The sequence below is a fragment of the Dendrobates tinctorius genome, unplaced genomic scaffold, assembly GCF_039654945.1.
Source record: "Dendrobates tinctorius isolate UK_male_01 unplaced genomic scaffold, ASM3965494v1 ptg000049l, whole genome shotgun sequence".
NCBI lineage: Eukaryota > Metazoa > Chordata > Amphibia > Anura > Dendrobatidae > Dendrobates > Dendrobates tinctorius.
In genome coordinates this window covers 15,036,674-15,064,054 of record NW_027361717.1, presented here as the reverse complement: position 1 = coordinate 15,064,054, position 27,381 = coordinate 15,036,674, and the positions used below count along the sequence as shown (strand labels likewise).

The following is a 27,381-nucleotide window of genomic DNA, read 5'->3' as shown; positions in this document are numbered from 1 at the left end:
TTCAGGAGTGGTCCTAATTAGCTCCTGAAATGCAAAATGATAGTGAAAGAAGACCTTTTACCAAATTTTTCATTTTGACATTCGGTGTAACAGTGACTGCAGAGGTAAAAACATTTTCTTTTCTTTTTATTTTGCCTCTCTGTTGCTGAGATATTAGCAATAAAAGTTTTGACAATGAGTAGTGTTGAGCATTCCGATGCTGAAATGATGTCATCATGATGCGCAGTCTGTGCGGGCCTGCCGGTGGTCTGTACGGGCTGCCGGGGGTCTGTGCAGGCATCGTCCGATGGGACTACAAGTCCCATCGGGCGATGCCTGCTACAATGACAGCGATTGACACATTCGCCAATGATGGGACAGTAGTAGTCCCATCATCCGGCTAATGCGTTGAATGTAAAAAAAAAAAAAAAAAACACACCATATGTACATACTACATTCATACAACATACATACATACTACATATGTACAACATACATACATACTACATACAAACAACATACATATATACTACATATATACTACACTACATACATAAAACATGCTACAGATATACAACATACATACTACATACATACATTCGTACAATACATATAGACATACAGTACATTTAACAGAGTACATACTCACCATCAGTTGTCACTTTGTTCTCCGAAGCCAGTGTCAACTCACTGTAAAAAATATTAAAATAACAAACAACCAATATCCTCCCTGATCCGCAGAAATCCACGCCTGTCCCACGACGATCTCCTGCAGTGCATCACTGAGAGGTTACTATAGTTCACTGGTCTCACTTTATGGCAAAAGCTGCGTGGGAACTTTCTCACACAGCAATGCCAAAAGTGAGACTAGGGACTATTTTTTTACAGTTGTATGAATGTAGTATATATGTATGTATGGATGTATGTATGCATATATGTTCTATGAATGTTGTATATATGAAGTATGTATGTAGTATGTATGTTGTATGAATGTAGTATGCATGTATGTTGTATGAATGTTGTATGTATGTAGTATGTTTTTTTTACATTCAACACATTAGCCGGATGATGGGACTACTACTGTCCCATCATTGGCTAATGTGTCAATCACTGTCATTGTAGCAGGCATAGCCCAATGGGACTTGTAGTCCCATCGGACGATGCCTGCACAGAGCCCCGGCAGGTCCGCCCAGAGCCCTGAGAGGCCCGTACAGACCCCGCTCGCACACACAGACACGCACAGTGTCCGCCCACGCACCGCCCACACTCTTCCCCCCCCTCCCGAACTGGATGTGCAAGGAAAGAAAGGGTTTTTTTTACTTCCGATATTTCTGTCCCATAGACTTGCATGGGACTTCCGGTATCGGAATCGGCGATACCCGAAACTTTTTGGGTATCGGTCCGATCCAATCCGATCCGATATTTCTCAATATCTGATGGTATCGCTCAACACTAACAATGAGTTAAAAACCACCATGGTTACTTACCGGTAGCCGGTTTTTCTGGAACCCATGACAGCACACCTGAGAGAGGGATCCACCCCCCCCCCCCCAAGACAGGAGCCTACTGAAATATAAGGGGAGGTACCTCTCCCCCCGCTTCAGTTGGTTACAGAGCATAAATACACCCTACTAGCGTGCACACCCATACGGTGAAAAGGGGGGGGAATATACGCATGCTGTCATGGGTTCCGGAAAAAACGGCTACCGGTAAGTAACCAGGTGGTTTTCCCTTCACCCATGACAGCACACCTGAGAGATTTTTGGAGACTTCGAAACACCTTAGGGAGGGACCACCGCTTGCAGCACCCTTCTACCAAAGGTTAAGTCAGCAGAGGAGGATAGGATTAGTCTATAGTGTCTAAAGAAGGTTGATGGTGAGGCCCAGGTAGCGGCCTTACAAATTTGATCAATGGATACCTCTGCCTTTTCGGCCCAGGAGGTCGCCATGGCTCTGGTGAAATGAGCCTTGATGCCGTCAGGAATCGCAACACTAGCTGAGTAGGCTATACTAATGGCCTCCCTAATCCATCTGGCAATGGTCCCCTTTGACACTCTGTAAGTCGTAACCCTTTCTGGCACCCTGAAAGGCTACGAATAGGGACTGGGACCTCCTCCACTGGCTAGTCACAGACATATACTCTAGCAGGGCCCTCCTAGCATCCAAATTATGGAATTTCTCTTCTCCCGCACTTTTTGGGTTTTCACAAAAGTAGGGAAGGACAATTTCCTGACTACAAAAGCATACTGATAGGGAAACTAGATTGTGAGCCCAATTAGGGACCGTGCCCATAATGTCTGTAAGGGGTGAGGGGACACTTGGAGACACAGTGCTACAGGTAGTTATTTAACTCTATCCTATACCTACTTACTGCTGCACCCACTAATTGACTCTTACAATTCACCCATACAAATAGATAAGCCCCAAGACTGGAGAATGTAAGGCCTGTTTGCACTCTATGAGTATTTTGCACATACAGTGGGGAAAAAAAGTATTTAGTCAGTCAGCAATAGTGCAAGTTCCACCACTTAAAAAGATGAGAGGCGTCTGTAATTTACATCATAGGTAGACCTCAGCTATGGGAGACAAACTGAGAAAAAAAAATCCAGAAAATCACATTGTCTGTTTTTTTTCATTTTATTTGCATATTATGGTGGAAAATAAGTATTTGGTCAGAAACAAGCAATCAAGATTTCTGGCTCTCACAGACCTGTAACTTCTTCTTTAAGAGTCTCCTCTTTCCTCCACTCATTACCTGTAGTAATGGCACCTGTTTAAACTTGTTATCAGTATAAAAAGACACCTGTGCACACCCTCAAACAGTCTGACTCCAAACTCCACTATGGTGAAGACCAAAGAGCTGTCAAAGGACACCAGAAACAAAATTGTAGCCCTGCACCAGGCTGGGAAGACTGAATCTGCAATAGCCAACCAGCTTGGAGTGAAGAAATCAACTGTGGGAGCAATAATTAGAAAATGGAAGACATACAAGACCACTGATAATCTCCCTCGATCTGGTGCTCCACGCAAAATCCCACCCCGTGGGGTCAGAATGATCACAAGAACGGTGAGCAAAAATCCCAGAACCACGCGGGCGGACCTAGTGAATGAACTGCAGAGAGCTGGGACCAATGTAACAAGACCTACCATAAGTAACACACTACGCCACCATGGACTCAGATCCTGCAGTGCCAGACGTGTCCCACTGCTTAAGCCTGTACATGTCCGGGCCCGTCTGAAGTTTGCTAGAGAGCATTTGGATGATCCAGAGGAGTTTTGGGAGAATGTCCTATGGTCTGATGAAACCAAACTGGAACTGTTTGGTAGAAACACAACTTGTCGTGTTTGGAGGAAAAAGAATACTGAGTTGCATCCATCAAACACCATACCTACTGTAAAGCATGGTGGTGGAAACATCATGCTTTGGGGCTGTTTCTCTGCAAAGGGGCCAGGACGACTGATCCGGGAACATGAAAGAATGAATGGGGCCATGTATTGTGAGATTTTGAGTGCAAACCTCCTTCCATCAGCAAGGGCATTGAAGATGAAACGTGGCTGGGTCTTTCAACATGACAGTGATCCAAAGCACACCGCCAGGGCAACGAAGGAGTGGCTTCGTAAGAAGCATTTCAAGGTCCTGGAGTGGCCTAGCCAGTCTCCAGATCTCAACCCTATAGAAAACCTTTGGAGGGAGTTGAAACTCCGTGTTGCCAAGCGAAAAGCCAAAAACATCACTGCTCTAGAGGAGATCTGCATGGAGGAATGGGCCAACATACCAACAACAGTGTGTGGCAACCTTGTGAAGACTTACAGAAAACGTTTGACCTCTGTCATTGCCAACAAAGGATATATCACAAAGTATTGAGATGAAATTTTGTTTCTGACCAAATACTTATTTTCCACCATAATATGCAAATAAAATGAAAAAAAAAACAGACAATGTGATTTTCTGGATTTTTTTTTCTTAGTTTGTCTCCCATAGTTGAGGTCTACCTATGATGTAAATTACAGACGCCTCTCATCTTTTTAAGTGGTGGAACTTGCACTATTGCTGACTGACTAAATACTTTTTTTCCCCACTGTATATGGTGCACATAATTTATGCAGCATATCCTGTGGGATTAACCTTCATTACAACCACTGTGCCAGGGGATTATACTTATTTATTTAGGATCCCAGTATTGTCAGTGAAGTTTCTTTCAGGATCCCTGTATTGCATGTGGAATTGTGAATAGACGTATTGCACCATATTCATTATGTTATAGCTGCTTTCCATTTGTGATCTGATGTCCCCTGTCATGGCTATCTTGCTGTCTGTATTCTCTGTTTTTAGACATTTTTCTAATAAAATATACTTCTTTTAAATTTATTCACGACTGTGGGATCTCTTCTTGTGCCCTTCATAAGACTATGGGGGACTAGTTGTAACAAATGATTGAAGTGCCCTATGTATTTTTTGGACTCTTTGGTTGATATATGTATCCTCTATTTAAACAATGTGTAACACTAAAACAATAATAACTCTAAAATGAAATACATAAAAGTCTAAGGAAAAGGCATAGGCCTATGGACATATTTATGAAGATACACAGAAAAGGCCAAAGAAAATAAGAAGACCCACACAACAAACAGAATACATGGAAAACTACCCAGACCACAAATGTAAAAGAAAGAAATATGTACTGGGGAGCAGGATACACAAACAAGCCATAAGAAAAGTAGCAGAGATTACCAAGGTAAGATAATCCGTCGCTGAGGTGCTGGATCTCCAAGCACCATTTGATTTGAAAAATAGCCAGCAAAGACTGCTTGTGCCAGGAGAGTATAAGTAGCTCCTCCCAAAATGTGACAGACCAAACACCAGCACAGAAGCAAAGTAAAGAAAAGACAAGACAAGAGCAGTATCCACAGTTGGACAAAGACAAAACAGGATGTGGTCCAACAGAGTGGGAAACCGAACACAAAGTCCTAGGAAACCAGATCGTGCTCCAGAGTTGAGCAGTAACAGTACAAACTGTACTTGCCTTAGCACACATAGTTGAGTAAATACAAGGGGGTGAAGCACCAAAGGAGCCAGAGGGGGTTGCCTTCTTAGCTCAGTGCCCGGAACCATCGAGAAGGGCGTTAGGTTCCCCGGGCGATGCTTTAGGGGACTGAACTGAAACCAAGAACAGGAAGAGATCAGGACTGGGAGTGGGAGAACTGGGCGTGCTTTCAGCAGAGCAGCACAGAGAGGAGAAGCGGGAGGATGCTGACGCAGGAGCGGAGAGGAGACGGGTGCAGCGGCTGGAGACTGAGAGACCGCGGACACAGGCGGTGGGCAGTGAGTACGTGAAGCCTGTCACCGCACTGGCAGGAAGGCCATTGACTCCCCTCCTTGAGGAGACCTTGCCCCACAGACAGACCACGTACCTCGACAAGACGCTCCCTTGCAGAGAGACCGGAACATATGCTGAGACGCTCCCCTGTGACCAAGGGGCGTTCAGTAACAAGACACTGACCTGCAAAGAGAGATTGTGTGAGGCAGAGCCCCTGACCCTGGTGGGAGAACACCGCTGTCATAGCAGAGGCAAGAACCTTGAGCACAGTGAAATAGTGCCATCCTCATACCCCTTGGGCTCCCGCGTAAACCTCCAATACTACAGCTGGACTATATCAAGGACCCGAGACACAGAGGACAGCAAGCACCACTGGTGCCTCGGTGCCAACGTGGGACAAGAGTAATCCTTCCAATCAAGATCCCTGAGAACTGATAAGTTTGCCTCAACAGAATAAACAGAATAAATTTTCTACTGTTTGAACCCTGTATATTTCTCCTGCTGTCGATATAATCTGATCACGTTATTTTTTCTGTTATACTGTATGTTTTACTAGTATTATCCCCTGTAAATAAACCTACCCTTTTACTGTTGGTCTGACTGTTCCGTGGTGACATATATATCTACTGCACGTTATTACATATGTATTCAATAGAAAACATACATTTTGCAGCTTTACATTTTAAAAATAGTTGATGAGATAAACAGGCAGAAAAATTAATACAAAAAAGCAGCTAGAAGAGCCAGTGTACAGCTATGGGCAATTAATTTTCTTGAGGTTCTACAGTAGACTGTCAATTTTGTGGAGGGTCTAACCAATATTAACATATTAAATCTATTTTATAATAATATTAATTGTATAACTTAATATTGAGCAGAATTATGTATGCTGACATCCTCTTTATACCGTATAAGCTTGCATACTGCCCCTATATACACTGTATGAACCCCCACATAGCCCCCATTATACAGCATCAGCCTCCACATAGCCTCCCTATATACATTGTGAGCCCAACATAGCCTCTTTATGTACAGCATAAGCCCCCACATAATCTCGCTATATGCAACATGAGCCTCAAAATAGCTTCCTATTTACAGTATGAGCTTCCATATAACCTCCTATATACAGTATGAGTCATCACATAGCCTCCTATATACACGCAAACAACCCATACACATATGAAATAAAAGAAGAACAAAAAGTACAGTCACATTGCTCCCATTCTGCTGGCACTCTGCTTTGGTCTCCGGTGCACTGAGTGAAGTGATTGCATCACATCAGCTGGCTCAGTCAGAAGCCGGAAGCCCATGCTCTCCTCCATCATTGTATTCACGGTCTGTATCCTGAGTATGCGGATAGCGGTGACCAAAGGTGGAAGACAGACAGCAAGCGTGGGCATGATGCGGCCGGTGGGCCACTGTTTCAGCCCTTCGTCTGTCTAGGTCCGCAGGCTGGACTGGAACAGTCAAAAGGCCAGATATGGCCAGTGAGCCACAATTTGCCCAGCCCTGCTATAGTATATTCACTTCTTCTTCCATAAGCCAGAACCTGTGTATCAGTGGCCAGGAGATAAAGTATCTCAACATGGTCAGGCACAAAAAGTTACACAGAATACATCTAGGATACAATTTTATGTTTATACCAGAACAATTTTTTTACAAACGCATCCAGCTGTGAAACTGCTAAGTTTGTCATGATCTATTGTTTAAACTGTACTTTTGTCTGTACTTTTGTTCACGGGACAGATAGATAAAAACTGTCATTCAGTATCAATCTGACCCAAATCCTTCACAAAGCGACAACAAATTTGGCATATAACATGGATTTTGCTGTTGATATGAACCAATATTCTACTAAATGTATTACAAAGAGTGAAATCAACTTAAAAATCCATAGTAGTGAATCTATAAGTAGGATCAACCTCCCTAAGTCATCCATATTGGCATGTAGGTTATAGGAAATTGAATAAAATATCTTGCTATCTATGATCTGATGTCTTATTCTAGAGAGATCCATGTTTTTCTTATATGTAAATGAACTGTTAGGACATATGGCAAAAGTATAGGAGTAACCCCGGCACACTAATAACATGAAAGTAAAGTCTTCTCAACGACAGTCTTTAATTGTTGTGATTTTATTGATTATGAAAAAAAGGGTGGTGTTACAATCCAAAAAAGGGTGGTGTTACAATCCAACGTTTCAGCTCTACATCTCGAGCTTTCATCAGGGATATGACTACAATATATACAATAAAAGAACAAAAATCAATAAATAAACTTTATAAAGTATTATAAAACAAAAAATCTAGTGATAGGTGATACATAAGGTGGGGACAGTGTCAAACATCCTTTGTGAAGGTGTGTATGGATCTATAATGATGTGAGGCCAGTGAGTATGTATTGTGGTGTGATACGGTGAACATGTGAGAGGTTGAACAGAGGAATAGAGTGAAGGTGTAAGGAGTTGAAAAGCATGAATGTGTAGGTAGTGTTGAGAAAGGGCATTAGGGGACAGTGAAGTGGAGTGGGAATGAAGGTGAGGTCATCTAAGGAGGCAGTGTGTAAGGGGTGCTCTTGGAAATGTTAAGGCATAAAGTATAAATACCTAGATCCTTGGTTTTGAGGTCTGTGTATAAGTGGTATAGGTTTGCCTTTGTAATCCAGCTGCTGGAACGGTACCTATAGTAACCACTGAGAAAGGGTATAGGTTAAGGAATAGCAAGGTATATAGAAAGAAAAGATATAAAAGAAAGTTTTAGGGGTCACATACCGATGTGTAGGGTCAGCACGTGACTCCCGTCCTAAGGACAAAAAAGCAGGTCAATAAGCTGAGATGGAGAAAGGAAACCTAGTCTATGAAGACTGTAGGGCACCATTACCTTGTGTCCTAAATCTAGTCAGGTGTGGAGGAGGCCGGAAGTGCATGTGGCTTAGTGCAGTGATGTTAAATACTGTCAAGCACTTCCTGATTGGGTGGGGAAGGGGCGGGAATGGGGGGGAAGGGCCATCGCCATCTTAGTGAGGTCAAAAATGTCTGAATGAATGTATTGAGCATGTGCAGGGCGGGGATAGAGAATGAACATGTTTTGACTTGACAGGAAGTGATGGTGGCAGTCGCCATCTTGGTGAGGTCAAAAATGTCAGAATGAATGTACTGAGCAGGTGCGAGCCATCCAGGAAGTGAAGTAAAAAAGGGAGGGTTGTGAGGAAATATCACATGCATACAGGCGGCCATTTTAACGGTGGGACTGTGCTGAATTCATGCACGGTGATAATTTCAGTGCTGGTTGTGCCTATCAGGTTACAGAGAAACTTCCTTTTCCTGCCTAAAAACAAAGAAAGGTAATTAGAGCAAGGTTTACATATAAAGAGTAAAATGGCGTTCATATTAACACACTTATGTCAGAAATATCTCCTATAAACCAAAAAACGTTGTGTAGGAAAAGAACTTATTTGGTAGTGATTTTAAACTCCTGATGAAAAACAAAACTAATTCACTATGAAGTGGAATTTAGAAGGGATTAATAATACATTTCAGATTCTCTATTGAGACCGTGTGGATGGAGGGTATTTAGGTGATATATCCAATGCGCTTCACGCTCTTTGAGCGTTTGGATTCTATTACCCCCTCGTCTGGGTACAGGGATTTGTTCGATAACCTGAAATTTCAGTTGGCTTACAGAGTGTCTATTTTCCACAAAATGGGCAGGAATTGGTAAAAGTGTGTTCTCACACCGGATGGTTGATTTATGTTTGGAAATGCGGTCTTTCACATGCTGGGTGGTTTTCCCAACGTATCCTAGGCCGCATGGGCATTTAATTAAATAGACGACAAAATTTGAGTTGCAGGTAAAATAGCCATTGATCTTGTACCGTTTGCCGGACCTCGGATGGGTGAATGAATCGCCTTTACTAACATTCGTGCATTGTGCGCAACCCAAACAAGGGAAGGTTCCGTTGCGCACCGTGCTAAATGTCTTCTGCCTGAATGTCTTGAAGTGGGAGCCCACGTCGGCTCTAACCAAAGTGTTTTTTAGGTTCTGAGCCCGCTTATGGCAGATGAGAGGAGGATTTTGGAAATTTTCAATCCCCGGGTAAGCCTTTTCTAGTAGGGGCCAGTGTTCAAGGACTGCTTTTTTGATCAGAGGAGAGAACGGGTGATAGGTGTTGATGAACTTAACCCTATTCTCTACATCACAGTCACGTTGGGTAATTCTGGTTTGTTGTTCAGCGTTAATTTTGGGGTATCCTCTTGTTTGAAACTTTTCAGTCATCTCGTCATGTCTCATTTGCCTGATATCAGGTGTTGAGACTATGCGGTCAATTCTGTCATGTTGGGATTTAGGTAGAGCTATCTTCACGTGTCTTGGGTGACAACTGGACCAGTGTAGTAGACAATTACGGTCTGTAGGTTTGACGTAAAGGTCACTTGTAAGGGTGCCAGAGTCAGTTTTAGAGATCATGGTGCTCTAATTACCTTTCTTTGTTTTTAGGCAGGAAAAGGAAGTTTCTCTGAAACCTGATAGGCACAACCAGCACTGAAATTATCACCGTGCATGAATTCAGCACAGTCCCACCGTTAAAATGGCCGCCTGTATGCATGTGATATTTCCTCACAACCCTCCCTTTTTTACTTCACTTCCTGGATGGCTCGCACCTGCTCAGTACATTCATTCTGACATTTTTGACCTCACCAAGATGGCGACTGCCAACATCACTTCCTGTCAAGTCAAAACATGTTCATTCTCTATCCCCGCCCTGCACATGCTCAGTACATTCATTCTGACATTTTTTGACCTCACCAAGATGGCGACTGCCACCATCACTTCCTGTCAAGTCAAAACATGCTCATTCTCTATCCCCGCCCTGCACATGCTCAATACATTCATTCAGACATTTTTGACCTCACTAAGATGGCGATGGCCCTTCCCCCCATTCCCGCCCCTTCCCCACCCAATCAGGAAGTGCTTGACAGTATTTAACATCACTGCACTAAGCAACATGCACTTCCGGCCTCCTCCACACCTGACTAGATTTAGGACACAAGGTAATGGTGCCCTACAGTCTTCATAGACTGGGTTTCCTTTCTCCATCTCAGCTTATTGACCTGCTTTTTTGTCCTTAGGACGGGAGTCACGTGCTGACCCTACACATCGGTATGTGACCCCTAAAACTTTCTTTTATATCTTTTCTTTCTATATACCTTGCTATTCCTTAACCTATACCCTTTCTCAGTGGTTACTATAGGTACCGTTCCAGCAGCTGGATTACAAAGGCAAACCTATACCACTTATACACACACCTCAAAACCAAGGATCTAGGTATTTATACTTTATGCCTTAACATTTCCAAGAGCACCCCTTACACACTGCCTCCTTAGATGACCTCACCTTTATTCCCACTCCACTTCACTGTCCCCTAATGCCCTTTCTCAACACTACCTACACATTCATGCTTTTCAACTCCTTACACCTTCACTCTATTCCTCTGTTCAACCTCTCACACCACAATACATACTCACTGGCCTCACATCATTATAGATCCATACACACCTTCACAAAGGATGTTTGACACTGTCCCCTCCTTATGTATCACCTATCACTAGATTTTTGGTTTTATAATACTTTATAAAGTTTATTTATTGATTTTTGTTCTTTTATTGTATATATTGTAGTCATATCCCTGATGAAAGCTCGAGATGTAGAGCTGAAACGTTGGATTGTAACACCACCCTTTTTTGGATTGTAACACCACCCTTTTTTTTTTTCATAATCAATAAAATCACAACAATTAAAGACTGTCGTTGAGAAGACTTTACTTTCATGTTATTAGTGTGCCGGGGTTACTCCTACACTTTAGTCTTGTTTTTTCCCAGAGCACCTAAGTTGGGGTTTGAGCCTGTCATATCTACTTTATATAGGACATATAGCAAAGACACGGATTTGCATGAAAATCCTACAGAATTTATTTTTAATAAAAGGGGTGTTAAAAGTGTCACATGTAGCTAACGCAGAACAGTAGAACTGAACTCTTTCTTCTTACAAACAAATTTGCAGCAGCTCTCAGAGCACTGCTGTATTCCAACAATATTACAATACTCGCTGCCTGTGATATGGAAGTTGACCCATTGAGATTAACCTGCAGATGTGTCGGTTATATTAGACACAGCTCTGCAGGGAGATCAAGAGACCAGACATCATACTGGTAATGCCGCCTTTTATATCAAAACAGCTCTATAGGCAGATTCTCATGCAGATCACAGAGTCCGGCCCATAGAGCCTACAGCATAGAAAGACATGAAGAAAAATAGTACTCAGCTCACTGCTCACCTGTACCGCCATCCACTTAGCTTCCCATACAATCCTTCACAATACTTCTCCCCACGTCTCTCCGTAAAGCTTGTCTCTTTGGACTCTTCATATCAGGCTAGAGCTTGTGGCTTGACTAAGCTTCATATGTCTATTTGCACAGTCCATCACTCAGGTACCTCACGTCAGAGCATTGTGACATGTGCTATGACGGCACGGTGTGCAGTATCGTCAGCATTGGTCAAGCCTTAAATCATAATCCTGACTAAAGTGGCTGAATAGGATTCATCTGATGAGATAAAGAGAAAACAAGATGCACATGGGTGATGGGACACATGATTGGTGAGGTATTAATTATTTTTTTTTGGAGGGGGGGGGCTTTTTACCTGACCTTTTACACCATTTTTGTAAATTTATTTGAGTAAATTCGCTCTTCTCTACAGTAGAGGAGACTCAAATTATCATAAAGTGATTGCATATGCCATTGTTTAAAGCTATTCCCATATTTGCGCAGTTCTCTTTCTGTAAAAGAAGCCACAATGCTCTGCTAGATCCATCTGACGAATGATACCACCACACTATGTGAATCCAATCAATACCTTCATAATGGGGTCTGCCATAATTTATTTTCAGCTTTTTAAACTGGAAAATCACTCAAAAATGTTCTTCCTTTGAATTCAGTTCACATTTTTGACAGAAAATCTAAAAAGAGTCTTTAACCCAAATGCAAACTTATCTCAGGCTAGTCTCACACTTGCATTTTGTATTGCTGCGTGTGGCAGCCTACATCCTCCTTCTTCCTCCGCTAAGAGTCTTTAACCCAAACGTAAACTTATCATGATTGTAATAAATGCAGAAACCTTGTAAAGATTTGTTTTCATTGTGTTCGAAATCTGGTGTATAATAAAATAGAAAAATATAACTAAGTTCTGGGTACTTGAATAATTTTTATAAGCAAAATGTATCTAAATGCATGCAAGTCAAAAGGGAAAAATTAAAGTAAGAAATGTCACGGAAATATTTAAATATTATTTTTCTTTTTCCTTTTAAGTATTTTGTTAAACCTCCTCTTTCAATTAGAATATCAATGTTCTTACCTTCTTATACCAAGCCAGGAATGGTGTCTCAGCAAATAATTTTTCTAACCTTAAAGGGAAAATGTAGATATTCTTATAAATTGAGAGGGTTGGGTAGTGATTCTGAGCTTTCTTCTCATCATCTTCAGAGACTATGTCTCCTAGTTCTTTTGTGAAGAAAGCCACGCATAAAAACACTACGTATGAAATTGGCCCAAGTGGTGGAGGAACATTTTTGTTTTGGGTTATTTATTTTGCCTTACGTACAAATCATTACCCTGGAAAGGTGGTTCCTTAACATTTTTCCCAGGAAAATCAATTTTGGATTCATTTTTTTGTGCTCCTGTAAAAGTTGCGTAAGTCTCTGACAATATTGTTGACAGCAGTGACCTGGGAGTCAAAACTGCTTCCAGGGGTCTTCCCCATGATGTTCCCATGTCATTTTAGCACTGTTCCCATCGATTTCCACTGTTTTTAGACCCTAAAAAGACCCCCGGGGGAGGTCGCTGCAAAAATGCTTGCGCTTCCGATAGACTTACAGTACATTGGGCTTGAGGACCCGAGCGTTCCAGTTTGCTCAACCGGAGCAACGAACACCCGAGCATCTTAGTGCTCGCCCATCACTAGTCAGAGGTCAAGAGAGTGCAATTGAGTACAATTATTTTTCTGTAGAGATCCCAGAGCATGATGCAGGACGTGCTGGAAATTGACTTTCCCAAGAAGATCCACACAATCTGGAAAAGGCACATTTTGTCAGATCCAATCATCTCTAGATTTTAAGCCTGCTTTAGTATTTTTCATCTCTAGATTGTAAGCCTGCTTTAGTATTTTTCTTGCCAATATTGTGGTCTTGGTGGGAAAATAAAGTCTTTTTTTCAAACATTTAAAATTACATTTTCTTTTCCATAACAATTATTTTTATATAGAAGAAGTCACTTTTGTCAATTGGTGTGGGGCTTGTAACAACAATTTGGATTGCAAGCAGATTATTTTTTTTCTGCCTCTTAACTAATAACTACATATTTATTTAATTATAATTTCATTTTCATGTTATCACTCCCACCAATAAAGTTATAACAGACGCTTATGGGGCATTTCAACATTTAAATTCTTTCTTTAACTTGATATCAACTGTAACTCGGGCTGGTATGTTTACCCTAGTTACAGAATAAATTCAGAACTTACTGGGTCTTCTTGGACTCAGCAGCTCCTGTCCAATCCTTACACCCAGTCATTATTTGACAGCTGGGTTTAGACAAGGAAATGTCTTTAGCGCATCCATAATTGCATATGGCATCTTTTTAGAACTGCGTATACAGTGATTGGGAAGGCAAATATGGCAATAAACAGTCTCTGCCATCTTTTTGAGGGGTCCAGCTGTGTCTGACAGCTGGCGTCCGACTTTTGCAGGTGCACAAAAGCGTCCATATGTTGCACTATACAGAGAAGTTTCAAAAATACAATTGATCACCATCAGTGCTGTACAAAAGTAGTTAAACATTTAGCTTTATGAGGGAATTTTACTGCTGCATAAAATAAGCAATATGGTTATGGCTTTACCCTTTCTTCACATACTTTTTTCTGTGTACTCAGGTTTTCGTGTTGTAACTATAAAAGTTGATTGAAGTAATAAAAGTTAATGGTGTAGGTAAAAGTGTACAAGATTTGAAAAATTGTATTTGTTATAAGAATCAGAAAATTCAATATAAAAGATAAGATTAATATTTATTTAAATAAATGGAATGATTAGTAAAAGATATTCTGCAATATCAGTAGACATTTTATTCAGACATAGTATTGATATAAAAAAGCACATGCTGTCAACTTCCTTTTACTTTCGTAGGCATTTTTGCTTTACTTTTCCGTGTTTTTTGTTCTTTTTCAAAGTACTGTTTAAATGGTGATCTCCCCCACCTTAGGAGACAGTTTTATTTAAAACTCCTTCATATGTGGAAGGGCAATATTGTTTATAGAGATGTTCCACCAAAGTGTTGCTTCCAACTACCATGGATTTTCTTTCTTTATTCATAAAGTTCCAGAGATGAAGAGCATATGAATTATTAAAGGTTGGCAATTGTTTCCAAACTTCAAAGTACTTTCTCCAAGATGGATATAATATGGGATAGAAACGTTCGGGATGAAAGTAGGAGACATTGGCACATTTAACATGATCCACAGATGTAAACTGTGGAAGACCACAGTGATTCTTTACAACACGCGTGAAAACTCCAGGTCCTTGGTGTCCCCATATTTCTCCTCTATAGTTCTGTACAAAGTTTTCCATAAACTCCCATGATAATTTATGATGTGGAGAGAGACCAAAAACACTACTGCTGGTAGTTAAAAAGGTTTCTGCAGCTAAAAAATGGTCTTCAGGAATTGGCCGAATGGAAATGACATCAGTATCCATATAAATGCCTCCATACTTCCACATCATGGCAAATCTGCAGGCATCTGATTTAACATGAGTCCAGTAAACTTCTCGTGTGGCATCAATCTAAGAATGAAAAAAAGGATAATAATGAAGACAGAATAATATTGACATATATGATTTCAAATTAATAAACTAATTAAAGCATACTTTTTTTTACAAAATGTTCCCTTTATCTAACATTAAACTTTTTCTGTGAAAGTAGTAGTCTTAGATTCCTTTGATATACATAAATCAGTTCCAGTCTTCAACTGTCATTTATCTCCATATTTCTGAGACACAATAGATGTATATTTTCATCACAAAATATAATTTTATTTATACAAGTATAGAGACTGGCAAACTCAGTATGAAGCGATAGTTTTAGAAGTGGTCCTAATGAGCTCCAGAAATTCAAAATAACAGTGATAGAAGACCTTTCACCAAATTTTTCACTTTGAATTGGACATTTGGTGTAATAGTGACTGCTGAGCTGAATTTTTTTATTTTCTTTTTACTTTTCCTTTCTTGCGGAGATATTGGAAATAAGTTTTGACACTTAATGAGTTAAAAAAGAAAACGTTAAGTCTAATTGGGTGTGATCAGATAGTTTTCACTGGGAAGTCTATGTCTTCTCCTTGTTTGATGCTGACCAATCATAAGCAGGCTGCAACACTCAAACGAAAGAAGAACATGTCCCCAAGATGGCAAAAAGCAGGTTTTTCAGTGTGTGAGATGTAGAAATACATTCATGATCTTCTGGTCCAACCTCCTACATATTTAGAAAGTGCTGGAAGGGAGCACAGACACTAATGCATCTCAGATAAGATCAGCTTTGGGTGAAGAGCAGGACAGTTGAGTTTACCTGTGTCACATTATAAACTCTAGTGTAAACTCTTCCCCCTTCGTAGAATGGTTATGTATGCTATACTGCCCTCTTCCTCCACACTGGCTGTCCGCAGATGTGTCAATGATCACACTTTTGTCTGTGATGTTCAAGCAACTGGTACCCACTCTGTAGTGAGATCAGAGCAGGGTATAATTACATCTCACACCAGAGTAGCCGACCACAGACTGCTACAACATGAGATGTAATGACAACCTAATCTCACAGTAGAGTGATTGTAAGTTACAGGAAAACAGAAGACATAAGTGTGATTACTATCAGTCTTGTACTGGCCCACAGCAGAACAAGAGGATCCTCCAGTGGTCCCCTGTGCAAGAGTGGTCCCCTACCCTCTTATATGAGAAGTACTTTCATGTCCATCAAGATGCTTCCTCAGGGCTTGACAATTATATATAATCTACTCCGCTCCTTTGGCTCTATAATGTACTGCTCCTTAAATTGCTCTTTTTAACCCCTTCCTGTCTCAGATAATTATATTTTCTCTTTAAGGGCTGATGAAAGAAGGTCCATCATCGCCCATCACTGTTAATAGTTGACTGCTGCCTGTTGCTGTAAGCTGTTAGACAGAGCCTGCACTTGTCATGTATGGTACAGGTAGGCTCCCTCCAAACACCTTTTCTTAACTTGCTATATACATGAGTAGTGTATGAGTTATACCAGTAAAAGTGACTTGCGAGGTGACTTGTGTTTATAACCTCCAATATTTAAAATAGAAATAATTAAACAAAATATGACAAAAAAAATTGTCTTTACAAACAGTCACAGTGAATGATAAGAAGTTATTAACAAGAACCAAAAGGAGAAGCACATGTATGGTATTTAATAAAAAATAAGTATTTTGATCGGAAGACCATAGTAAATATAAATACATGAAAGAGATTGTGCCTGTATATAGGTAAAGTGACAAAATTGTATAAATTGATCTATAAACAATGTGCAACACTAAACACCCGTTGAAGCGCAGTTTGCATGAAACGGCCGTTGTCCACAGTTCACACATCTCTCCCGAGCCTATGCTTTTTATCTGAAAATAAATTCACTTCCTCAGAACGGTGAGTGCCATCCCTTTTGTTTTGTTTTGTTTTTTCATACAACGCAGCTATGCATATTTTTCTTTGGATTGAGTACCCGTTCTGTGGGTAGCTGGCGTGCAGCCCAGGTGTGTGAGTTTGTACCGCACTATAGTGCACATCAAGGTGGCGACAGTGGTGCCGAATTTTCTCCTTATTTCTTGTAACACTAAACAATAATAACTCTAAAGTGAAATACAGAAAAATCTTAGGAAAAGTCATAGGCCTATGGACGTATTTACACAAACACACAAAAAAGACCAAAGAAAATAAGAAGAAACACACAACAAACAGAATACATGGAAAACCTACCAGACCACAAACGTAAAAGAAAGAAATGGGTACTGGGGAGGAAGATACACAAACAAACCATAAGAAAAGTAACAGAGATTACCCAGGTGAGATAATCCGTCTCTGAGGAGATGGATCTCCAAGCACCATCAGTTTTGAAACATAGCCAGCAGAGACTGCATGTGCGAGGAGAGTATAAATAGCCCCTCCCAAGATGTGATAGGCTAAACACCTGCACAGAAGCAAAGTAAAGGAAAGACAAGACAAGAGCATTATCCGCAGTTGGACAGAGACAAAACAGGCTGTGGTCCAATAGAGTGGGAAACTGAACACAAAGTCCTAGGTAACCAGATCGAGCCCCGAAGTTGAGCAATAACAGTACAAACTGATTTTTTTTTGGAGGGCCTAACCAATAGGCTGCAATTAATTCTGCTCAATGTTAGTATTAACATATTAACCCCTTAGTGACGGAGCCAAATTTTTGAAATCTGACTAGTGTCACTTTATTTGGTAATAACTCTGGAACACTTCAACAAATCCCAGTGACTTTGAGAATGTTTTTTTGTGACACATTATATTTTATTTTATGATGACAGTAAATTTGTCAATATGTTTTGTTTTTATTTATAAAAAATATCAGAAATTTGAGAAAAATGTTAGCAAATTAGCAATTTTCAAACTTTGAATGCTTATCCCTTTAATCCAGATTGTCATACCACACAAAAACATTCATAAATAACATTTCCCACATGTCTGCTTTACATCAGCACCATTTGTAATATATTCTTTTATTTTGTTAGCCTTTCAGGAGGTTTAAAAATGTAGCAGCAATACTTCATTTTATCAAGGAAATTTACAAAAAAAAATTTTTTTAGGGACCTATCCAGGTTTGAAGAGACTTTAGGGGTCCTATATATGGAAAACCCTCAAAAGTTATACCATTTTAAAAACAGCACCCATTGACATATTGAAAACTGCTGTCAGGTAGTTTATTAACCATTCAGATCATTTTCAGGAATCAATGCAAAGTGGCATGACAGAAATGAAAAAGTGTATTTTTACCACCTAAATGTCGCTAACTTCTGAACAAGATACAACAGCTGTCAAGTTGCTAAGGCCACTATTTGATCGTGAATTGCCATAGCAAACATCAGGACCACACAATCATGATCTCGGGGTGCCGATGGGGATAAAGAGGAAGCCCCCACATTCTGTTAACCATTTATATGATGTCACTATTAACACAAGCATCTAAGGGGTTAAAAAGATTTGGACGGTGCAAACACTGATCGTGGCTGATGCAGCAATTTTTCAGCTATAGTGTACAGCTGACAGCTGCTGGATTGTCACCCATATGGGGATGCTATTCTCTTATATCTCACGTCAGTTAAAAGATGCATTGGTGGTCATTAAGGGGTTAAAACTATTTTATAATAACATTAATTGTGTCACTTAATATTGAACAGAATTATGTATGCTGACATCCCCCTATTTACCGCATGAGCTTGCATACAGCCCCTATATACTGTATGAGCCCCCACAAAGCACCCTATATACAGTATCAGCCCCCACATAGCCTCCCTATATATAGTGTGAGCCCAACATAGCCTCTTTATATACAGCATGAGCCCCCACATAATCTCTCTATATGCAACATGAGCCCCAATTTAGATTCCTATTTACAGTATGAGCTTCCATATAACCTCCTATACACAGTATGAGCCATCACATAGCCTCCAATATACATGCAAACAACCCATACACATATGATAAAAAAGAACAACAATAGCAATAGCAGTCACCTTGCTCACATTCTGCTGGCACTCTGCTTTGGTCTCCAGTGCACTGAGTCTCCATAAATCTGATGCAATTAAGTGATTGCATCACATCAGCTGGCTCAGTCACAAACGCCAATTGGTGGAAGGAGGAGCTGGAAGCCCTTGCCCTCCTCCATCATTGTATTCACGATCTGTATCTTGAGTATGCGAATAACGGTGACCAAAGGAGGCAGATGGACAGCGAGCATGGGCATGACGCGGCCCTTGGGTCATGATTTCAACCCTTCATCTGTCTAGGTCCGCAGGCTGGATTGGAACAGTCAAAAGGCTGGATATGGCCCGTGAGTCGCAGTTTGCCGAGACTTGGTATAGTATATTCACTTATGCTTCTTCCACAATCCAGAACCTTTGTATCAGTGGCCAGGAGATAAAGTATCTCAACATGGTCAGGCACAAAAAGTTACACAGAATACAATTATATATTTATACCAGAACAACTTTTTTATAAACGCATCCAGTTGTGAAACTGCTAAATTTGCCATGATCTATTGTTTAAACTGTACTTTTGTTAATGGGTCAGATACATAAAAATGGTCATTCAGTAACAATCTGACCCAAATCCTTCAGAAAGCCACAACAAAATTGACATATGACATGGATTTTGCTGTGGATATGAACCAATATTCTATCAAATGTATTAGAAAGAGTGAAATCAACTTAAAAATCCATAGTAGTGAATACGTAGGATAAACCCCCCTAAGCCTCCTTTATTGGCATGTAGGTTATAGGAAATTAAATAAAATTATATCTTGTTATCTGTGATCTGATGCCTTATTTCAGAGAAATCCATGTTTTTATTATATGTAAATTAACTGTTAGGACATATGGGAAAGACACTGATTTGCAGGAGAATCTTCCTACAGAACTTATTTTTAATAAAATGGGTGTTAAAAGTGTGAGACATGTAGTTAACACAGAACAGTAGAACTGAACTTTCTCTCCTTAAAAACAAATTTGCAGCAGCTCTCTCAGCTCTGATGTATTACAACAATATTACAACACTTGCTGCCTGTGAGATGGAAGCTGACGCATTGAGAAAAACCTGCAGAGCTGTCACTTATATTACACACAGCTCTGCAGGGAGTGTAAGGGGGTGCAAAGACTGTCTTATTCCCCCACACACGATCTACTAAATTTGATTGCTGCTACTGTAAATATTTCATGTCAGGTATATTATGTATATTTCATAGGGAGAGCGTAGTAAACTAGTTGAGACACTAGGTTGGGATGTCGAAGAACTTTTCCTGTAAATAGTTAAACATAGGAGGAGCTATCTGCAGATAAGTCGGTCAGCATTGGGGAACATAGGCATGAGGAATTTGGAGCCAATACAGGGCAGACAGCTATGCAATGCTGAAGCTAGGTACCCAGCCATTCAGGGATCAGTGGGCCAGAGGTACAGTCTCAGCAACAGTGGTGGAGCAGAGGCTAAAGGCAAGGCCAGAACATTAAGGGGACGTAGGTGGCTCTATCATGTGGAAGATCATCGCATGGGCTGCTGCCCTCAGATCCGGGGCAAAACAGACGAGGGAACCCCCAAGCACAGCCAGTCTGAACAGGGAGGATGCTGCATTACCGCAAAAGGCAGTAAAACCTGGGCACGTACTGAAGGCGGTAGGAAGAAGGGCAGGGAAAGTGGGGGATGTAGACTGTATGGAACCCTAGTCTGATGATGTATCTGACAAAGGATGTGCTGTGCAAAGAAAGAAGTTCTACATTTTACGTTGAAACTGGACTGTGTCACTGTTTGTTCACAATCATATGAAAAGGGTCTGCGGCAACTCAGAGGAGACCCTGAAGGTGCAGTGAGCAGAGAGGCAAGTATGCTGATTAAGGGACATTATTTTCATGTGACAGGAGACCAGGGTGCTCAAGAGCCAGTAGCCTCAGCCACGACTACGGCTCTGGAGCTCCCTCACAAGAGATCAAGAGACCAGCCATCATACATCAAACTGGTAATGCCGCCTTTTGTATCAAATAAGCTCTATAGGCAGATTCTCATGCAGACTAGAGTCCAGCCCATAGATCCTACAGCATAGAAAACAAAGAAAAAAAAAAATAGTACTCCGCTCACTGCTCACCGACATCCACTTAGCTTCCCATACAATCCTTCACAATACTTCTCCCCACGTCTCTCCTTAAAGCTTGTCTCTTTGGACTCTTCATATCAGGCTAGAGCTTGTGGCTTAACTAAGGTTCATATGTCTATTTGCACAGTCCATCACTCAGGTACCTCACGTCAGAACATTGTCACATGTGCTATGATGGCACGGTGTGCAGTAACATAAGCATTTGTCAATCCTTAAATCATTATCTCATCGGGCGAATCCTATTCAGCCACTTCAGTCAAGATAAAGGGAAAACAATATACACATGGGTGATGGGACACGCGAGTGGTGGTTTTTTTTTTTGGGCGGGGGGGCTTTTTGCCTTCCCTTTTTCACCTTTTTTGTAAATTCATTTGAGTAATGTCGCTCATCTCTAGTTGAGACTCAAATTAACATAAAGTTATTGCATATGCTATTGTTTAAAGCCATTCCCATATTTGTGCAGTACTCTTGCTGTAAAAGAAGCCACAATGCTCTGCTAGATCCATCTGCCGAATGATACCACCAAACTATATGAATCCAATCAATATCTTCACAATGGGGTCTGCCATAATTCATTTTCTGCTTTTTAAAATGGAAAACCACTCAAAAATGTTCTTCCTTTGAATTCAGTTCACATTTCGGACAGAGAACCTAAAAAGAGTCGTTAACCCAAATGCAAACTTATCTTAGGCTAGTCTCACACTTGCATTTTGTATTGCTGCGTATGGCAGCCTACATCCTCCCTTCTTCCTCCGCTAAGCCCCGCCCACTGCCACACCTCTTCTTTCAGCTCCGCCTATGTCTGCATGCATCCTGTTGCGTTCGGTGCAATGTCAAAGCAACGCATGCGGATGCGTCAGCATACATCCGCATGGCCTGCATACCCAATGATAAAGATAGGTACTCAGGATGCATGTAGATGTAGGTGGAGCTGAAAGAAGAGGTGCAGCATTGGGCGTGGCTTAACGGAGGAAGAAACAAGGAAGTAGGCTGCCATCTGCAGTACTACACAACGCAAGTATGAAACCAGCCTTACTGATTGTAATAAATGTAGAAACCTTGTAAAGCTTTGTTTTCATGGTCTTCTAAATCTGGTGTACAATAAAATAGAAAAATCAGTTCTGCGTACTTGAATAATTTTTATAAGCAAAATGTATCTAAATGCATGCAAGTGAAAAGAGAAAAATAAAAGTAAGAAATGTCACTGAAATATTTAAGCATTGTTTTTTACTTTTCCCTTTTAAGGATTTTTTTAAACCTCCTCTTTCAATTTGAATATAAAAGTTCTTACCTTCTCATACCAAGCCAGGAATGGTGTCTCAGCAAATAATTTTTCTAACCTTAAAGGGAAAATGTAGATATTCTTATAAATTGAGAGGGTTGGGTAGTGATTCTGAGCTTTCTTCTCATCATCTTCAGAGACTATGTCTCCTAGTCCTTTCATGAAGAAAACCACTGGTCTGTCCGGATACACTCGAGCCGCTGATTCAATGGAACACAAAACCAAGGATGGCTCAACCATTCTGTCTGTGGTTTCCACAAATAAGATACCATTTCCTTGCTGAAGAACATCCCTTATAAATACATAGTCGTAACTGAATGTTTGGCTTATATTGTAGCTAGTTGCATTCTCAGTTAATGAAGAATAAAATGTCAAACCTTTGTGAATTAAGGAGTCTATGATAAACATTCCTTTTTGTTTTATGGTGTTTCTGGTAAAAAAGCTGACAGTTGCTATAAAAAGCAAAATAGTAAAAATTCTTAATTGTTTCAACATATCTCTGATGTTCTGTGATATCTGTATGGGAAGAAAAAGTGGCATAATTAGATACAATTGAAGTAGTCCAACAGTCTATAAAAGGATTGTTGACACCCAGGTTCTGAGATAATAATGTTTCATATAGGTCCACGAACCCCAAGTAGAGGTGACTTAGGAGTCCATTATTTGCCATTAGGGTCTATTTCTTGTGGGTTAATTCACAAATAACCTATTATGTGTTGCTTGTATACAAGGATACCAACTAAGAAACATCCTCAGAATCCAACCTTTTCTCACCTTTGAAACTTATAGAACTCTGTTGCCTTTATTCATTCCCGTCTGGACTCCTGCAACTCTCCTTTGATTGGAGAGGATACATTTTGGCTAGAGGGAGACCAATCAGTCATGAATGCAGCAGCCAGGCTTGTATTTCTGTCCATCCACTTCACCGATGTCTCCACCTTATGCCAGTCATTACACTTGTTTCCCATTCGCTACAGAATAAAAATAAAACTCCCCTCTCTCAACCACAAAGCCCTCCACAGTACTGCGCCATCCTATATCTCCACCCTCATCTCTCTCTCCCTACCTGTGCACCCCTTTCTGAAACTGACATGACTAACATCCTCCATAATCCAAACTTTGCACTTCCATTTACAAGTCTTCTCCCATGCTGCGCCGGCCCCAACATTTTTAAGTGTGCTTTAAAAACACCCCCTTCACCCTGAAGCCTATTTTCACCTTCCTGACAAGGTCAATTTTTTCAATTCTGATCACTGTCATTTCATGAGGATATAACTCTGGCACGCTTCAATGTGTCCCACCGATTATGAGATTTTATTGTACTTCATGTTAGTGGCAAAATTTATTTATTTTATTTCAGAAGATTAACTAGAGAAATTGCACCATACAGTTTGTTTTAAAATTTCTCCTGAGCATACTGATACTCCATATGTGGGGGAAACCACTGGGCGCATGGCAGGGCTCGGAAGGGAAGGAGCATCATTTGACTTTTTGAATGTAAACTTTGGGTCCCTGAATTATTACAGCAAAGTCGCATTTGGAGAGTCCCTGATTTTATACCATTGGGCAGTAAAAAAATAAAAATTAAATTTTATTTCCACAAAAATTATGTTCTAACTCAAAATTTTACATTTTCATACTGGGAAATGGGTAAAAATGGCACCAACATTTGTCCCACAATTTCTGCTGGATGTAGAAACACCCCATATGTGGCTCTACAGTACTGCTTAGGCACATGGAGCGACTCGGGAGGGACGGAGCCATTTGCCTCCTGGAGCAAAAAAAACCCAAAAGGTATGAACTGGGTTATCTGGTGTGCATGTAGCATTTAAGAGCATGTTCACACTGGCCACTGAACAGAAAAAAAAAAACCAAATACATGGGTATTTAATTATTATGTTTCTTTGTTTTTATTTTCTGTTCAGTGGTCAATGTGAACATGCGCTTTAATGCTGCATGCACACCAGTTTATATCCCAGTTCATAACGTTTGGTTTTTTTTCAGTATGTTTGCATCATGTGCATATAAAGGTGTGGCCTGCCTTTCCTTGAGCTGTACTTTATATTGATGTGGTCTCCCATGGCTGTGTGTCCACTAGTTGGGCCCCAGTCCTTCTCATCCCTTATCCACATGCATGTCACTTGACAAACGGTAAGGTTTTTAATAGAGATGAGCGACTTTGCCTTTTTTTTATGGTCGAGTCGGGTTTCATGAAACCCGACTTTCTCAAAAGTCGGGTCGAACGAAATCGGCCGACTATAGGGAAAAGTCGAAGGCCGAATGAAACACGAAACCCAATGCAAGTCAATGGGGAAGAAAAGTCGGCAGGGAGTGGAGGACAGTAAACACACCTACAGTGCCCATTTCAATGCCAAAAACATCAATTCTTATTACTGAAGCTTGTCAATCTTAATTTACTTCATAATAATAGTTATGCATTGAAAACCGGGGGTTATCTGGCTAAAGTTGTTGCGGGAGAGGGCTGGCTCAAGGATTTCGTGTACCCTGGGCCAAAGAGTGTCAGTGCGCCCCTTTAACGCATACCACAACTCATGATGCTCCGATACGGCACTGAAATATAGGTATAGTACAATGACAAATACTTCACTGCTTACATGACTGATCTATTTTAAATTGTACAATAGCTCAAAAAAAGGACAGTATATTACTCCATACAGTATTATGGCCACCACATTGTGCGCCATACAGAATAATGAGCCCCATATATTTCTCCATACAGAATAATTGGCCACATGTAATGTTCCATACAGTATATGATGAGCTCCACATAATGATACAGTATATGATGGTCCCCATGGAGGATGCTCCAGTGTGTTATGGGCCCAAATAATGCTCTACATATAATGGGCTCCATTTCTAATGCTCCAGTGTATAATGGGCCCAGTAAATGCTGCTCCAGTGTCTGATGTCCCCAATCTGGAATGCTCCAGTATATGATGGGCCTCATGGATGATGCTCCAGTATCTTATGGGCCCTAATAATGCTCCATATATAATGGGCCCAATTTCTAATGCTCCAGTGTATCATGTGCCCCATAGATGCTGTTCCAGTGTCTGATCTGCCCCAATTTGAATGCTCCAGTATATGATGGGTTCCATTTTTAATTAACCTAGGCATGGTATGTGAAAAGAAATCCATGGAGTAATCTGAGGTGTGTGCTGCCGCATCCTTCACTTTTGGTGTGGGTGAAGGACAAAAGGAAAGTGGTTGCTCCTGAACAGAAGCCCACACTTATGACTCAGTGCTTGCATTTTTTTAAACTTCAGAAGGAGGCGATAGAGCTGGAGGCTGTTTCAGCAATGTAAGCCAAAAACAGTTCCTGATGCTCCGGCTTTAAAAGCAGTCTACCTACACCCAGAAAACAGAGCCTTACAGGCCTTCCAGAGCTATACCATGATGCAGGCTCAACACCTCCTGCCTTAGCTGCTATTGTGTTTTTGGCACTACCAGCAGATGCACCACCACCACCATCAGTACCAGGTGGCCCCCCACAACCACGTCCGAGTCCTCTTCCACCATACTTCATGATTTAGAAAATTGACCCAAAATACCAGCAGATATATGGTACTGTATCAGAAGCATACAGCTCTATACAGTCTAAGGATAACAGTAAATCTTGGTATATATTTCATGAGGCATACACAGACACTCACAGGCTCAGTATGGACTACCCAATAAAATAAAAAGGTGAAAAGGGGTACAGTATCACCAGATACAAGGTATATAGAGTATAGTGTAAACATTCTGAATCTCCGTATACATTTCAGGAGGCAGACACAAACACTCTCAGGCCCAGTATGGATTACACAAGAATATGAAAAGCTGTAAATGGGTAATGTAACACAAGCGTAGAGCTGTATACACTGTGTTCCAAATTATTATGCAAATTATATTTTTCTATGATTTTCCTAAATAGTCGGTAGAAATGACAGTCAGTCTAATAAAAGTCATCACCTGTTAGAGTATACATCAAATTTTATTGAAGAAACCTCCCAATGATAACAGTATAATCTCCAAAATGAATAAAAACTCAAAATGCACTGTTCCAAATTATTATGCACAGTAGAATTTCTAAACATTTGATATGTTTTAAAGAACTGAAAATGTTCATTTGTGGAATTTGCAGCATTAGGAGGTCACATTCACTGACCAAAAAAGCTATTTAACTCCAAAACATCCTAACAGGCCAAGTTACATGTTAACATAGGAACCCTTCTTTGATTTCACCTTCACAATTCTTGCATCCATTGAACTTGTGAGTTTTTTGGAGAGTTTCTGCTTGTATTTCTTTGCATGAAGTCAGAATAGCCTCCCAGAGCTGCTGTTTTGATGTGAACTGCCTCCCACCCTCATAGATCTTTTGCTTGATGATACTCCAAAGGTTCTCTATAGGGTTGAGGTCAGGGGAAGATGGTGGCCACACCATGAGTTTATCTCCTTTTATGCCCATAGCAGCCAATGACTCGGAGGTATTCTTTGCAGCATGAGATGGTGCATTGTCATGCATGAAAATGATTTTGCTCCTGAAGGCACATTTCTGCTTTTTATATCATGGAAGACAGCTGTCAGTCAGAAACTCGATATACTTTGCAGAGGTCATTTTCACACCTTCAGGAACCTTAAAGAGCCCTACCAGCTGTTTCCCCATGATTCCGGCCCAAAACATGACTCCTCCACCTCCTTGCTGATGTCGCAGCCTTGTTGGGACATAGTGGCCATCCACCAACCATCCACTACTCCATCCATCTGGACCATCCAGGGTTGCTCGACACTCATCAGTAAACAAGACTG

General features: G+C 40.7%; 1 protein-coding gene across 3 annotated transcripts in view; it reads right to left on the bottom strand.

Annotated features, from left to right (window-relative positions):
* Positions 1 to 14,387: 14,387 nt before the first annotated feature.
* Positions 14,388 to 27,381, bottom strand: part of LOC141091126 (alpha-1,4-N-acetylglucosaminyltransferase-like) — a 72,886-nt gene continuing 59,892 nt past the window's right edge. For all 3 annotated transcript variants that reach the window (XM_073576515.1, XM_073576518.1, XM_073576516.1), the window contains 2 exons: positions 22,579 to 23,085; positions 14,388 to 15,178 (listed from right to left, as the gene is read on the bottom strand). In XM_073576515.1, coding sequence (XP_073432616.1) covers positions 14,597 to 15,178; positions 22,579 to 23,085 — 1,089 coding nt within the window. In that variant the 3' untranslated portion in view covers positions 14,388 to 14,596. The remainder of the gene's footprint in view (positions 15,179 to 22,578; positions 23,086 to 27,381) is intronic.